The sequence below is a fragment of the Leptinotarsa decemlineata genome, unplaced genomic scaffold, assembly GCF_025532065.1.
Source record: "Leptinotarsa decemlineata unplaced genomic scaffold, Ldec_3_MD MMD2_tig00000026_RagTag_RagTag, whole genome shotgun sequence".
Classification (NCBI taxonomy): Eukaryota; Metazoa; Arthropoda; class Insecta; order Coleoptera; family Chrysomelidae; genus Leptinotarsa; species Leptinotarsa decemlineata.
This window is the reverse complement of record NW_027412539.1, coordinates 5342949-5359411: the sequence shown is the minus strand read 5'-3', so window position 1 is coordinate 5359411 and position 16463 is coordinate 5342949. Positions and strand designations below refer to the sequence as shown.

The 16463-nt window shown below is 36.0% G+C and overlaps 1 protein-coding gene across 1 annotated transcript; it reads left to right on the top strand.

Moving 5' to 3' along the window:
* Positions 1-10120: 10120 nt before the first annotated feature.
* On the top strand, positions 10121-11261 carry LOC141480908 (uncharacterized). The gene is made up of 2 exons (XM_074171645.1): positions 10121-10334; positions 10398-11261. The coding sequence occupies exons 1-2, from the start codon at positions 10183-10185 to the stop codon at positions 11107-11109; spliced, it is 864 nt and encodes a 287-aa protein (XP_074027746.1). The 5' UTR covers positions 10121-10182; the 3' UTR covers positions 11110-11261.
* The last annotated feature ends 5202 nt before the right edge of the window (positions 11262-16463 follow it).

The window sequence follows — 16463 nt, the reverse complement described above, 5'->3', positions numbered from 1 at the left end:
TCACTCCGAGTGAAACTATTTCCACATTCACTACACGTATACATCTTTTATATAATACCACACGATTATGATGAGAATACGGACAAAAAAGAAACATTCACAACACACATGTTATATGTGCATAACCCCCCACTCCAATGCAAGGTAAATCTACGTCATTTTATTAAATATCACTCAAACTCAAGGTAATACATCAGTAATATCGTTCAAAATTTTTCCCAAGGTCATATGACGTGTTCGAAGCTCGAAATCGCTTAGGAAATTTCCAAGGTCATGTGACCATGCAAGGCCAAATCATAGCTGTACAGTAAAAAGCGGTTCACGGTCATGACATCACACAAATCTCAATGCCAGTCATGGGCGGGGAGTAAAAAAGGGGTTTCACCTCATTACACATCTCAATGCCAGTCATGGGCGGAGAGTAAAAAAGGGGTTTCACCTCATCATGTTACACACAACTCAAGGTCAACTCATAGGCAGAGAATAAAAAAACGAATCAAGGTCACAGTCAGTGGTGTGTATCTGGGGGGGCATACCCTTGGGAGGAGGTCCAGACCCGTCTTTTCCCCTCTACTGTCACACTGTATATATATATATATATATATATATATATATATATATATATATATATATATATATATATATATATATATATATATATATATATATATATATATATATATATAATAGAAATAAAATGCAAACTATGAAATTCCACTGATTAGATTTTTTTTTCAATTGATATTTGAATTTTGTAATGAAATAATACTCCTTTATTTTTTCAGGAATTGAATTATATATAATGATCCCATCATGATATATCGACTTTTTTCCAAATTTTGTTTGTATCTTAATTTGTGACAAAAATTTGGTTTGGCATGATTGTGAATATGTCCAATTGGAATAAAATTTAAGTTTGATTTCTTTGTATTATTTTTACAGAATGAATGAAGCAGGTAGTTTTGAGTTCATAGAGTGAATTCAAGTCCAATAAAAGGTTTGGTTTATATAAGTTCAATGTTGGTTCCAAATATGGTAATTTATAAATGCTTCTTATTATTTTTTTTGTGAGGTTTTCAGAGGTTTTATCATAGATTTACCTGCTGTTCCCCAAATAGAAATGAGATAGTGCAAATGTGAATAAATGAGACTGGAATATATTTTTTTTTTTAATTTCAAAGGTATAAAGTTTATAATTTTGTAAAAAAATTACAATAAGAGGAGATGTTTTCTTCCTAATTTTTTCGATATTTATGACAGTTTCTCATCAATGTGTGAGCCTGAAAATTTTGTTGTTCTTGTATATTTAATAGAATTTTTATCAAACATAATCGAATTAGTTGAAATATCAATCAATCTTAGGGAAATATTCATATATGAACATTTATTGAAATTAAGCTTCAACTTATGTTCATCAAACCAAATGAGAATTTCATCCAAATCATTCTTCATATAATTTTTAATTTTATCGTAAGTAACTGTCTGAGAAATATATTATGGTAGTATCATCAGCAGATAGTTTAATTATACCATTAAATTTCAAATTGGCTAGTGAATTAATATAAATAAGGAAAAAAACCGGACCAAGGATAGATCCTTTGGGTACACCACAAGTTATTTTTTGAAGAGAGCTTTTTTGATTAGCTATATGAACATATTGTCTTCTTTCATATAAATAATTCTGAAATCATTCTAGAAGGTTTTCTCTGATTCCAATATTGAATCATTTCTTCAACAATATACTATGGTCAACTGAATCAAAAGCTTTGCACAAATCGAGGGACAAAAGACAACATTTCTTATTTTTATCAATTTCCATTTGGATTTGCGACACTACATCCATTACCGCTGTCTTTATGTCACTAGATCTGCGAAAACCGTATTGACTTTTATATAAAAGGTTATTGTTTTCCAAATAGTTCATGAGCCTCATATGTATTAGTTTCTCTAAGATTTTTGCAAGAACGGGAAGCACAGAAATTGGTCGATAATTGATCAAATCGTTTTTTTTTTCACTTTTATATATGGCGAAACCTTTGCAATTTTAATTTTTTTGGAACTATTTCACTTTCGAAGGATTTGGAAATGATATAAAATGAAATTGGCGATATTTCAGTTTTGACTGCTTTCACAGTTTTTACAGAAATTTCATCAAATCCACGTGCTTTGTTAGGATTGAGTTGATCAATAATATCTTCTATTTCAGATAAACAAATAGGTTCGAAAAACATAGATAAAAAGATTGAATTTCATTAGATATTTTTGATGTATTAGGGTTAGTATTTGTTGGTTCATTACCTATTGTAACGAAATGATAATTAACTGCTTCACATATTTCAAGCGGATTATCAATATTCATACCGTTCAGATTTAAACTTAAACTTAATTTTTTCATTATCATTAGTTGAATTATTCAGTAAAGAATTCATACCTTTCCACATCAATTTTGTGGTAAACATCAGGTACTTGGAGAAACCACGGTCTTCAATGTTTTCAATCAAGAGTGTCTGTTTTGTCCCATCTTTAAGTAGTCGAAGGATTGAATTGATCTCTACAACATCTCTGAATGAGTTTCATCTCAATGACAGAGTACTGGTCATTTCTTCCAAAGTCGAATATCAGTTGCATTAGTCAAAGGGTGGATTTATGGTGGGTTATATGGTAATATCTCCCCCCCCTTCGAAATGAACATTCGGTACTGAAATTATGTGTGTCACTATAACCTCTGGCGTAAAGTGAGTTCAAAACTAAGTTTTTACCCAAACACCAGAAGAGGAATACTCTTTTCGACGCGCCTTTCACCAAACGAACTTGGCGTCTTTACTGATTCCTAACTCTACAATAAGTCTCTATTCATATATAACGGGATATACTTCCACTTTCAGACAAACATCAATGATTTTGAGTAGAAATTGAAAGAAAATGTTTGGTGAAAGTTCCTTTGTCATGAGCCGATTTCAAAAATTTCAGACAGTTCTTGCTCATTCTATTGCCGTTTCTAAGGTGTGTTTAGCGACACTAGACTTTTCTGGTCTTCCTTATCAGATATAAACTACACGTTTTTTGAAGCGAATTTTAATAGCTCGCTTGATCTAACCGGCGTATTATTGGTCACAAGTCTCACAGCTTATTTCACATATCGCCGTCTTTTCATATTCCAACATCCTGTCTTTAGGGTAACCTAACATATTTTGGTGTGAGCATTGACCTTTCGAGTACAGCTTGGAAAATCTTGCTGTTCCTCTGAATATTGAATACACAGTAGTAGAGGTCGACGAAATGGGGCAAGAGCTCATTGCTAATTCGTCAAAATTCTACAGAAAGCCGTTTTTCGTTACTTTTGAAAAGTATTTTCAGGAACGATAAATTGTTCACCAACCTTCAATAATAAATCAGTAATTCATTACTACTTATTTTAGTTGGTGATAACTTCAGTAAGAATTGATTTGATTCTAATTATAGAGGGGTTGAGAAGCGCACAGGAATGACAGTATTTCTATTCAATGACAGCAAATGCTAAAAGGTTATGTAAGTCACAAATACATAATATACTCTTGAAATGTTATCCAGATTTGGCACTAAAGAGCCGATTAGGCAAGGTGAGGATGACAGTTTTTCATGCGAATTGAAAATTTATCACTTTCATATACTGTATTGTGTAGCAATCCTGTGAATGATATCTGATTCAAATCCATAACGGATATTTGGAATATAAAGTAAATAGAGAAAAGTGTTTTTTTGTATAATTCAGTTTTCATATGAAAGTATTTGTTTCGAGAATATTTTTCTTTCATGTAGATCAACGTTTATATGAAAGTTTCGAGAGGGCTTCTCTTCCAGTTTTGGTCTGAAAGTTACTTTTCTGTATAATGTACATGTCTTTGTATAGAGATAACATTTTTGAATTGATTGCTTCCTTTCTTTGGAAGATTCCCACATTTTTTTGTATCAAGATGAAGAAGTATGAAGCCAAAACTTTTTTCCTAAAGAAATCTCATCTTTATAAATTTCGAGTTTTAGTAAATCTTCTTTAATTAACAATGGATGTATATGTTTTCCGAATCACAATGTTGATGAGCACATCTTTTGCTACTAGATTGAGCATATTTTCGAGAAGGGCATGAACAACAGTAGTTGTTTACAGCTGATTCTCGGCCTCCCCCACCACTATGACGTATTAATTGCTTTTTTTTATTGGTTGTTGTTTGGTGAAGTTTTTTTGTTGTGCAGTGAAGTCAAGGCGTTGTGACCTTGAAGTGTCTGGTGCATGGATCGTTCAGATTTTTTTTTCATATGAGATTTTGTGTGTTTATGTGTGTGTGTGTGTGTGTGTAGGAGAATGCACGGTACAGGGTTTCATCATGTGCTTGTTTGTCTATGTACAAACATACGTCTGCATACTTCGAAGATCCTCCAAGTAATAAATGCTCCATCGGTGTTAGGGCACCAAGTTAGTAGTGGAGTGACGTCACAGCAATAACCGTTCAACGGCTAGAGAGCGACATGTTCACTCCACGACGTGTGGCAAAGTAATGCGTATTCATCGGTCTGCCCTCACCTCTCCCGAAGCGATGAAGATTCGCTCTAGCCCCGCTATCGATGGTGACACAACGGCAGCCGAGGACTGTTTGCCTAGCGTCTACCCTCTCCGAGACCGCAACGACCACTGCTTGCTCGTATATCGACATCTGTTATCGCATTCAGTTGGGAGGTAATCTTGGCGCATGTAGTTGAGAAGTGGGGTTGGCTATGACGTCTTGACGGGTCCTATCAGAGTGTATTTAAGAAGCGTAGAGTGTTGGCTATGTCAGTTTACATCAAGTGAGTTAGTGAGAACTATTATATAAAATGTATTCCTGTGACTGTGGTAAATCTTTCACTCGTAGTGATAATCTTCGTCGGCATCAGCTCCAGAGTTGCCAAGGAGGGCCTGCAGTGAAACGGGTGAGAGTGGATAATGCAACACCTATGTATACGTGCAATTGTTGTAATGTGACAATTCCTATGAGCCAAGTGAATTCTCACCGAAGAACCATGAGTCATAAAAATAATGCATGTGTTCAATTGTCTGACGGTGTTCAAATTATAACGAATGCATTCAATTGCCGCATTGCTACATACAGGGTGGAGAGTTCGATTGTAACCAGTGACTACATGTCATTTTTCAATAAGATTAGGCAGAAGGTCATTGAATTACTGGAATCAGCCATCAGGATCCATAAAAGCATCAAGGTGAATATGGAAGTTTTTGGGAATTATATTCTTCAGACTGATGATTCGAGGGACACGAAGTCATTTAATTCCCAAAATAAAATAGTGGACCAATCTTCAGATTTGAATGCTGTTTTTGATGGATTCCGTGATGTAATTGTGGCTCAAACGACTGAGTTCCAGGATCGTGACTCAGGTATTTATTTTTTAAAAATTTCAATAAGATTGAATAGTAATATTTTTTTTTTTTTATAATTCAGGTTGGACTTGTGAAAAAATATTGTTTCTCGAGGTCAACATTAATAAATACAGTCCACTGGAAGGACGTTCATATGTGAAGCTGCCTCAATGTATTCAATGGAAGAAAGCTGTTGTGAATGTTCGTAATGAAGATCAATATTGTTTTGCTTGGGCTATAACATCAGCATTATATCCTGCAGATAGTCGAGTGTCCGAACTTACGTCATATCCACATTTTTCCACTGTTTTAGATGTCACAGGTATGGATTTTCCGGTTAAAGTTAATAATAAGAGTATCGAAATATTCGAAGATAGGAATGATATTTCAATTAATGTTTACGGTTTAGAGAGTACATTTGAGAAGGGTAAAATGAAGTATGAAGTGATTGGTCCATTGCGATACTCACAGAGAAGACTCCGGAGACATGTCAATTTGTTGTTTATAACTGATGACTCCGGTAATGGTCACTATTGTTGGATCAAAGATCTTTCAAGATTAGTTTCTAATCAACTATCAGCTCATAGACAGAAAAAATATTTTTGTGACGGATGTTTGATATATTTTTCTGATGAGAGATTGCTTTTACGTCATAATATGTATGATTGTAATCACATTAGTACCACAACACCAACTACTAATTTAAAGATCAATAAATATGGTAGAATGGTTGCGGAAAATAAACTAATGTTTGAAAACTTTGAGAGGCAAATGAGGGTGCCATTTGTAGTGTATGCTGATTTTGAATCAGTGCTTAAACCGATTCATGTGAATGAGCCAAATCCTGGAAGTTCATACACGATTAAAACATTCAAACATGCCCCATATTCATTTGCTTATTTGATAAAGTGTTCATATAATGATGATTTGACAAAATTTGTTACATATAGGGGTGTAGATGCAGCTCAGAAATTTGTGAGTAGCATTGAAGATGATTTGAAAGAGATACATGAAAATCATCTCAGAAACCCTAAACCAATGGATACACAAACTGTCGAAGAAGAAGAACAGTTTGTTGCAGCCAGAACTTGTGGTATATGTAATAAAGCATTTACTGATGGTGACGTCAAAGTAAGAGATCATTGTCATGTCACAGGAAAGAAAAGATCACATGCCGCTCACTCGAAATGTAATTTAAATTTCAAAATACCAAACTTCATACCTATCATTTTTCATAATTTAAGTGGTTATGATTGTCATTTATTCATAAAAGAATTGTATAGGAATAAAGAGAAAGTTGATGTTATCCCGCAAACTAAAGAGAAATATATATCTTTCACGAAGCATCTCTTTACACACAGCTATACCGATAAAGATGGTGTGGTTAGGAAGAATTATCTCAAAATGAGATTTATCGATAGTTATAAATTTATGACTAATTCGTTGGAGAAGTTGGGTGCAAACTTGACCTCCGATCAATGTTTGGAGATGCACAAACATTTCCCACAAATTGAGAAATTCAATTTGATGAGACAGAAAGGTGTATTTCCATATAGTTTTGTTGATGACATTGACAAATTGAATTATCCATTACTTCCGACAAAAAATCAGTTTTATGACACACTCAATTGTGAACATATATCGGAAACTGATTATGATAGGGCTAGAAAAGTTTGGAATTTATTCGAGTGTCAGAATTTGGGGGAATACTCTGATTTGTATTTGAAGTCGGATGTATTGCTACTATGTGATATTTTTGAAAACTTCCGCACCACAAGTTTAGAGATATATAACTTAGATCCGGCACAATATTACACTGCACCTGGATTATCATGGGATGCCATGTTGAAGTTCACTAATGTTGAATTGGAATTACTAACTGACATTGATATGATTCACTTTTTTCAAAAAGGTATACGAGGTGGAATTAGTCAATGTAGCGAGAGGAAACATATAGCAAATAATAGATTTTTACCCAATTATAATCCCAACGAACCTTCCACATTCATTACATATTTAGATGCAACAAATCTATACGGTCACAGTATGTCACAACCTCTACCAACAAGTGAATTTACATGGTTGACACCAAATGAAATTCTTAATCTCGATGTGATGGATGTGAGTACTGATAGTCCGTATGGGTATGTATTTGAAGTGGACATTCATTATCCACAAGAGTTGCATGATAAACATTCTGACCTTCCATTTTTAGTCGAAAAAATAATACCACCTCGTACACAATCGAAAATTCCCAAATTAATTCCAAATTTGAATGATAAAAGAAAATATATTGTTCATTATAGGAATCTACAGCAAGCTGTCAAAAATGGATTGATTGTAATGAATACACATAGAGTATTGAAATTCAAACAATCATGCTGGATGAAACCCTATATAGATCTTAATACTGAAATGCGTAATAGGTCTAACAACAAATCTGTTAAAGATTTCTATAAACTAATGAATAATGCGGCGTATGGAAAGACAATGGAGAATGTAGATAATCGAATTGATGTTAGACTCGTTACACATTGGGAAAATATAAAGAAAAATATAGGTGCCAGCACTCTCATAGCCAAACCAAATTTCAAAAATTGTTCAATTTTCACTGATAATTTCGTTGCCATTCAATTGGGTAGAGTGAAGGTTCATTACGATAAACCATTATATTTGGGATTTTCCATATTAGAATTATCTAAAACAGTCATGTATGACTTTTTCTATGGATGCATCAAACAACACTTTGATGAAAATGTCTCTTTACTTTACACAGATACCGACTCGCTCATTCTTAAAGTAAACACAGAAAATTTTTATGAATTCATAAAAACTAACATAAGTAGATTTGATACATCCAATTACAGTATAGTTAACCAATTCAATATTCCAGTAACAAGTTCAGTCTTGGGTAACTTCAAAGATGAATTTCCAAATGATCCAATCATGAGTTTTTATGGTACAGGTGCTAAAGCATATTATGTGAAATCTGTTGATGGTGAATTTAAGAAAGCCAAAGGGGTTATACGATCTGTAATAAAGAATGAATTGACATGCGAAGATTATCAAAAAATCGTCGAACAAGGTGGTATGATATTCAGAAAGATGAATTCATTTAGAAGCGTGTTACATGATATGTATACTGAATTAAAAAATAAAGTTGCATTATCATATCACGATGATAAACGATTTATCATTCCGAATACTACCCACACTCTTCCTTGGGGTCATAATGATATTGAATTTTATGAAAACGATCCAAATGAGAACATTCGTTGGATAAGTAATATTATTCAACAATCACAATCTCAGGAGACTCCATTGGATCAATTGATTAATTTATTATCTGCCGAGATCAATGATTGAAATATCATTCAATATCTTCAAAACCGGAAAATTCAATATTGATATTTATGTAGCCATTTATAATTAATAATATATGATAGAAGTAATGTGATATTAATGTATTATGTATGTATGTATATGTATTACTGTAATGAATATAAAATGATTAAAATTTTATTTGTATTATTTCTATTTCCCTAATCAATTACTGCAATATATAGTATAATGTAAATGACAGAAATATCAGTTTGAAGAGAATCATCGTAGAGTGCACAATGTCTAAAACAATCGATAAGTTTGGTAGAAAAAGAAAATGGGGTGGTAATGTCATTCGAGGTCCTCCTGGGAATGGTTTTAAATTAACAAAAGATGGTCATTATGACATGCAAAGGAAAATATTGAAAAATACAAGTGAACCAATTGACAAGAGTGATTGTGTAACTGTATCATATCTTGAGGGGGAAATTAATGGAGCAAAGGAAGTTATACTTCTAGCCCTACAAGCTGCAATACAATCCACAATAGGCAATATTGCTCGGGACGCCCGGCAAGCATTTGACGATAAAATTGCAGAGGCTCGGATAACTTTCACTCGTAAATTTGACAAACTTACAAGTGATGTAGACATAAAAATGTCTGACATAACAGCGTCTACAAATAAAAAATTTGATGCTATGTCAAACATAACAGGGACTACAATGAAAAAGTATGATGTACTGGAACAGAGAGTTGAAGTATTGGAGAAAAACCATAAAGAAGTTTTGGAGAGAAACTATAAAGTCAGGCCATCATCATCAGGTGGACTGGGATATCCAGGACTGAACATTAATCCAAATCATAGAATAATACAACCAAAACCAAAACCAACTGATGATGTATTAATGGAACCAACATGGTGAATGTATTCCCTCGTTAGGTTAGGTTAATAGCTACGTTAGGTTAGCTGCATACTTACGTTAGGTTAGGTGTTAGGTTAGTATTCCCTCGTTAGGTTAGGTTAATAGTTACTGTAGGTTAGGTTAGGTTAGGTTAGGTTAGGTTAGGTTAGGTGTTCGGTTGCATAGCGGTAGGTTAGCGTACTAGGTTAGGTTACGTTAATACATACGATAGGTTAGGTGTTCGGTTGCATAGCGGTAGGTTAGCGTAGTAGGTTAGGTTACGTTAATACGTTAATACGTTAGGTTAGGTGTTCGGTTGCATATTATGTTACGAACGCGCGCGCGAAGAGGGCGTAGATGTCTCTCCAGATGTCCCGCCTACCTGGGGCCGGAGGCCCCACCCACCTGGGCGGAGCCCAGGCAGTGGGCGGGGCCCGTTAGGGCCACGCCCCCCCCCCCTCGCCACCAACTTTTCGGATACCCCGCCCCTTTCCGAAGCCCCGCCCCCTTTCCGAAGCCCCGCCCCCGACTCCCAACATTTGCGCATGTACACCCCTACCCTCATCGCGCATGTGCGCTCCCACCATTTTCCCACCGCTCACGCATCGAAGTCGATACCCTCCGGAGAGCACTCCACAACATTCAGTTCGAGAAGTCATCTCATCGAGAGCAGTCCACTCCACAACAAGGCAGTACGTTCCAACGACCAACTTGATATTTGAGTAAGTAAATTAGGAATGTTATTTTTTATATCAAATAACTTTGTATTATTTCTTCTTTTTCAGAATGGCAACCAATACACAGGAGGTGAATAATGCTGTGGCGTCTATTCTGCCGGTGTCCGCTGACCAGGAGGAGGCAGCATCTTCGAGAGCGGTGACGGTTGACCAGCCAACCACTTCGCGTTCGCGAGTTAGGTGCAGATCTTCTAGCCCTGACTTATTCGAGGAGGAGGAGGAAGTCAGGGCTGTGAAGAAGGTTTGCCAACGACCTGCAGCAAAGGTTGGTCCTATTTCAAAGTACCGAGCTACTTGCAATAGGACTAATCCTTATGCAGGTAGTTTTTCGACCTCTCGTAAGAGGGCCTCCACACCAGCAGCAGCACCAGCAGCAGTGGAAATTCCGAGGAGTCCTTCTCCGGAGTTGGTGATATTGTCGCCGTTGGTGACGCGACTACCACCGCTGCCAGCGACACCGGCGGATCCTGAGGTGTTGGTGCCACAGCCTATCGGAGAGGTTAGTGAAAAGATGAGTGTTTTTCTGCAGAGATGCAAGAAAGCAGAACGAGCTGCCCGATCTAGCGAGGCCGCGTTGGTTACCATGAAGCGACAAATGGCTGAAATGGATAACCGACGGAGGGAAATCCAAAAGGAAATGGCCGAAATAGATCGGAATTATGCATCTCTGCAGGAAAGGTGTAAAGCAGAGACCTCTTCGATAAAGCTGTACAAAAAAATAGTGACAGTTATGGACACTCTTTTTGTAGATGAAGTGTAAATGTAAGATTAGTTTTAGGTTAGTTAGGAGTATTTAATTATGGTAGTTTTAAGTTTATATTTGTTAAGTTTATATTGAATAAAGGAAAAGGAAGTGAAATAAAGGGTGTACACTGTTTTTTGGTTTGGTACACATTGAACAATGCGATGGTTGGAGCATTTTTCTTCACTTCCTCTTATTATTATTATTATTTTTTTTATTTCAATTCCAAGTTCTTCTAGACAAATACCTCACATCAATTTTTGTGTCTCTAATCACTTGTAAATAATTTCATGTGAAGAAAATTTAAAAAATAAAAAATAGACATGTTTCATAGTGAAATCGACAAGTATATTTCATTTGTATTTTATCCATTCAAGTATCTCTTTCATTGAATATGTCTTATGTCACTTTGCAATTTACCCCTACTCATTGAATATGTCTTATGTCACACTACAATTTACCCCTACTCAATGTTCCACTCCTCTCCCACTCCCTCTCGAAAGTATAAAAGTAGAAATCATCTGATGAAACATTCAGTTGATCAGCTAGCATCGAGATGGAACCCGATTCAACCTCCGAACCCTATAGCTGCCCGGATCAGGGGTACAACTTCAATTACTGGGATAACAGCCAGGTACAGGTAGTCTCTTCCACCACGGAACCCCACAGTCCGCCATACGAATACCGGGATCACGACATCAGGATGCAAGTTCAACATGTCACTGGCAGTGACGAAGGACACTTGGATGACTCGGAATATCCAGATCCTGACGGATGGTGGGACCCTGCTTATGATGACATTGTCCCAATGAGTAGCGACGACGATGATGATGACGACGACGACTCTGGTGATGATGCTGATGACGAGCTTGACGTTAGACGTCCTCCACCATCCCCTATCCTCATCGAGGATAGTCCTCCGCCATCCCCAATCCTAATCGATGATGATGTCCTCAATTCCGATGATGACATATAATCATCTACTCGTCCATCATTTCCTTTCCTTTCCTTCCACGGAGTACACACTTTTTGGTTGGTGTACACGAGGCACTGCGAGGCTGGGGCAGTGTCTTCCTCCCTTCCTCTCCCTCTTATTAGTTTTTTTCCATAATAATCACTAGAATTTCTCCTAATAATCGCTCAGAGTTTCATTCTTGATGTTTTCGAATCTCAAACACTGTTCTACATTTCACCCCCTCCATTTCATTTCTTCCAATATAAATATAGCAACAATCCCAGTTCTATATCATTCTTCCACAATGTCGAGTACAGGACCCATCCAAGTACATGAAATAGATTCAACGTCTGATCATTTGAGTACAACCTTCGCTCAATTTCTGCAGCGAATCTATGATCTTCCTGATGATTTCGCAGAACGAGTGGAACAAGGTATTCAGGACGACATAGATGCTGTTGACGATAATAATGCGGATGATGTGATTAGTATATCATCTGATTCAGCTGATTATGACGACGACGACATCATGAGTATATCATCTGATTCAGATGACTACTATGAGGATGATATCATTAGTATATCATCTGATTCAGATGACGATACCATAATTATTGTTTCTGATGATGAGGAGCGTTAGTCCATATCATTGCATGGATTAATAAAAAAATAACAGCCCTTTTCAGGGCTACAATTAAAGACTGAAACAATAAAAAAAATAGCTCTTTTCAGAGCTACCATTATACTTTCAAACAGAAACAGATTCATACCATTGTTAACATTATGTTAACATTATAATCTCAAACGAAATATATGTATGTGAAAGTATTCATCATTATATGCATATGAATGATTGACAAATGCCAACTTCAACTTTCATTTAAAGTAGTACTCATCATATGCATAGATATTCAATGACTATCAAATTCCAAATTTCGACTTTTCAGTCAAAGTAGTAATTTATTTGTCATATAATGTATAGATATTCAAAGACTAACAAATTTCCAACTTAGACTTTTATTAGTCAAAGTATTCATTTGTCACATAATCTATGAATACTAATACAACTAACTACTGTTTGTGTGAATAATGTAGCCCTGAAAAGGGCTGTTGTTTTTTTTTTTGACCAGTAGGTCCACGGTTATTGTGCCACAGGTTGGACATTATTACATATAATACATGTAGATACTCGGGTGAAGTTTGTTAGTGGCCTCTCGCAAGCTTCACACCAATTCTGTCCCATTTCCATAATTGAGACAGTGTTGTGGGTGTTGACATGGGCATACCACCCTCCATTATTGTTTCTATGCGAATAAAACCGAAAGCAGCACCAACATAGTTTTTTGTTCTCTCCATCTATTGTGCTGATCAATACGTATGCATCCAATGCACAATACAAATCCAAGGGATCTTCCAGTGTCTCACTGACATTGAGTGTTCGCATACCGATCCTCATAGCACCATCACCTTCAGTTGTGTCAGCTTCTATCCCTTCATCATCTCCTTCTTCATCCATGACCCTCTCAAACTCCATCACGTCATCATCTTCGTCGCTTTGGTTGGCCTCGTTTTCAACTTCGTCTATCTCATCTTCATCGACTCCAACATCTTCTGCTTCAACTATCACTTCCTCTAGCGGAACATTGACATCCTCATCATCTGATTCGTCTATCCAATTGTTTTCATCAACAGCAGCTATTCTATTTAATGCAGCATTTATTTTTGCAGAATTCATCTTGTTGTTGTTTGCTCACAGTTGTAGAGAGTGAATGAATGAACTCTAGGTTTGCAAGTCAACTTATATAGGAGGTGATGCGACTCCCACTTGACTCGTTTAGAGTGGAATAGTAGGAGAAGTTATCCCACTATACTTCCACATGATGTTGATTCGTATAAATAGAGATCGTAGGTATAGGAGAGAGCATTCAGAGTTTCTGTAAGTCATCTCTTAATATTTCTAATCGAATTAGTAAAATGCCGTTTCCAAAAGAGTGGAATGAAAAACCAAAAGTGTGTGTCTACCCAATGATGATTGCAGGGGCTATTGTGTGCTACTTTTGTCAAATAAGTAGACCTAAGGATTCAATCAATCCATGTACTGGTATGTGTAGTGATTGCGTGTTGCGGATTCAACTATCGCCTCCTTCTCATCCACCGAAGCGAACAAAATCGGATTATCGTCAACAACAGTTACAGTGTCTGAAGTGTTCCGAACCTATAATATTTAACAATATAGGTATCTGTAGAAATATTTGTGGTACCTGTGCTGCCGTTCCAACTCCACTGCAACGTTGTTTGCGTTGTGATACATATTCCATGAATTGTTGGAATCATGTATGCAATGCATGTAGAAGTACTTGGGATCTGTGTGAGAAGGTTGGTCAACTCTACCCCAATAGGAGAATCCATTTTTTTCAATGTTGGTGTTTGACGCACGAGCAACAACTATTGAGGAATAGAGTCAAAGAACGTTCCACATCCACAGAGACATATTAACATTTTTCATTTTTTATTATCGTTATTGTCCTCTATTATTAATAAATATATATATTTTGAATTTATTTGTATTATTTTCTAACATTTAAAAATACATGCATGCAACACAAAGTTTTCCTCTTAAATGACAAAGATTGTTACATGCGTGAATAGTTTAGTGAGAGAGCGCATGTGCCAGTTGATGAAAGAGCGCATGCGCTAGTTTATTTTCTTCTATAAATGGTGAGGTCTCAGTAACATCATCACCTTTCCTATCCACATTCTATTGCTATCACATATCATTCCTCAGACCTTAATAATCATGAGCTCTATGCCGCTATTGATTGCTGAAGATGGTTCACCACTTGTTGATATCGATCAGACTGATTTTGAAAATATTCCAGTATTACATTTATCGAGTCAAGATTCGATAAATGATTTTGATATTAACGACTTCGTTAACTTTGCAGATGTGCCAGAACCAAATGAGCAAATTATTATTGAAAATCCGATCGTTTCGCAATTATCATCACTCAAACACTCTTCATCTACCCTTCCTCTTGGTGTTGATAAGAAATCTAGAACAATCAAGAGGAAGGTTACTAAGGCATCTTCATCGATTGTCACTGACTTTAAAGAAAAGAAAGAATCCAAAAGTGTTGTGCGACAGAAAAAACCCGCAACGAAAAGTGACAGATCGAAGAGGAAGCCAAAAGGTACTCCTAAAGAAATGAAGAGTGATTTGAAAGCTGAACCGCTATCTTCTTTCAGCCCCCTCCATCGGTTTGGGGAAATGAAAAGGAAAGCAAAATGCCGTCTTGTAAAGGCACAGATGACTATTGCTGAACTTGAAAAGAGTGAGCGAGCTATTAATGCTAATAATGAAACTCTTGAAGCATTAGATGCCAAGATTGCATTAGCGAAGGTTGAATTGGCTAGAATGTCTAAAGATGCTGATGAACTCCGTTCAAAAATTGGTAAAGATAAGCAATTCCATCAACGTTCGAGAATGCAAGCTCAGGCTGAGCTTGAGGAGTCGACTAAGCTTTATGAGACAGCATTATCAGTGAGAGATAATTGGCAAAAAGAGTTGGATACTGCATTTCAAAGTGACGGCGATTAGTTTTGGGAATGATAATGTGTTTTCAATATCGTGAGTTGAAAAATATAAGCGGGAATGGAGTATACAATTAATTTGGTTTGGTATACACAGAACATTGCGAATGGCTGGGGCAATGTTTACCGCTGCAATATTTTTCAGTTCACATACTTATAATTGAAATGAAAACAATAATGAACTTTAATATTACTTTATTCATAAAAGTCACTATTATATACATTTAAACCATATTTGATTCATCAATCCAAGAATTTTGTTCGCTAGGAAGGCCTAACCACTTTACATATACTTTATTTTTTCTTCTCTTCAACACCTTCTCAATCAGATATACGTCAGGATTCTCGGTTCGTAATAACTCTTCTTCGTAAAAACATCCTCTAATCGGCTGTTCATTCATATCTTCAAGATTATAAGTCGTTGGGATGGTTTTATTAATTTTAACAATCTTGAATAGCTCCGTGGTAAAATTCGCAGTGTAAGACTTTTCAAAAATATGTTTGTATTTACTTATACGTACAATATCATTTAATTGGAATTTGGGTTTACTTTGTCTTCCTCCAATTCCATTGATACCCTTGAATTTTAATTTTGTTGTTGAATCAACATTGATGGGTGCCATACCTATTGTACGATGAACTTTATTATTATATCTACTAGTTATAATTGGAAGAATATCAAGCCATTTGTGGTGACCTCTCATCGAAAATTCCTTGTAGAGCCATGCCTTTATTGTACGAATCACTCTTTCTGCTATAGCTGCCTTCTTTGTGCTAAATGTTGAATAATGATTGATATTATATTCTCGCATGAGAGATGAGAAGC

Excerpts from the sequence above, each read along its gene's own strand:
- LOC141480908 (XM_074171645.1), top strand. The coding sequence starts at position 10,183 with ATGTGCGCTCCCACCATTTTCCCACCGCTCACGCATCGAAGTCGATAC. Across the intron at positions 10,335-10,397 it reads ACGACCAACTTGATATTTGA|AATGGCAACCAATACACAGG; the intron begins GTAAGTAAATTA and ends CTTCTTTTTCAG.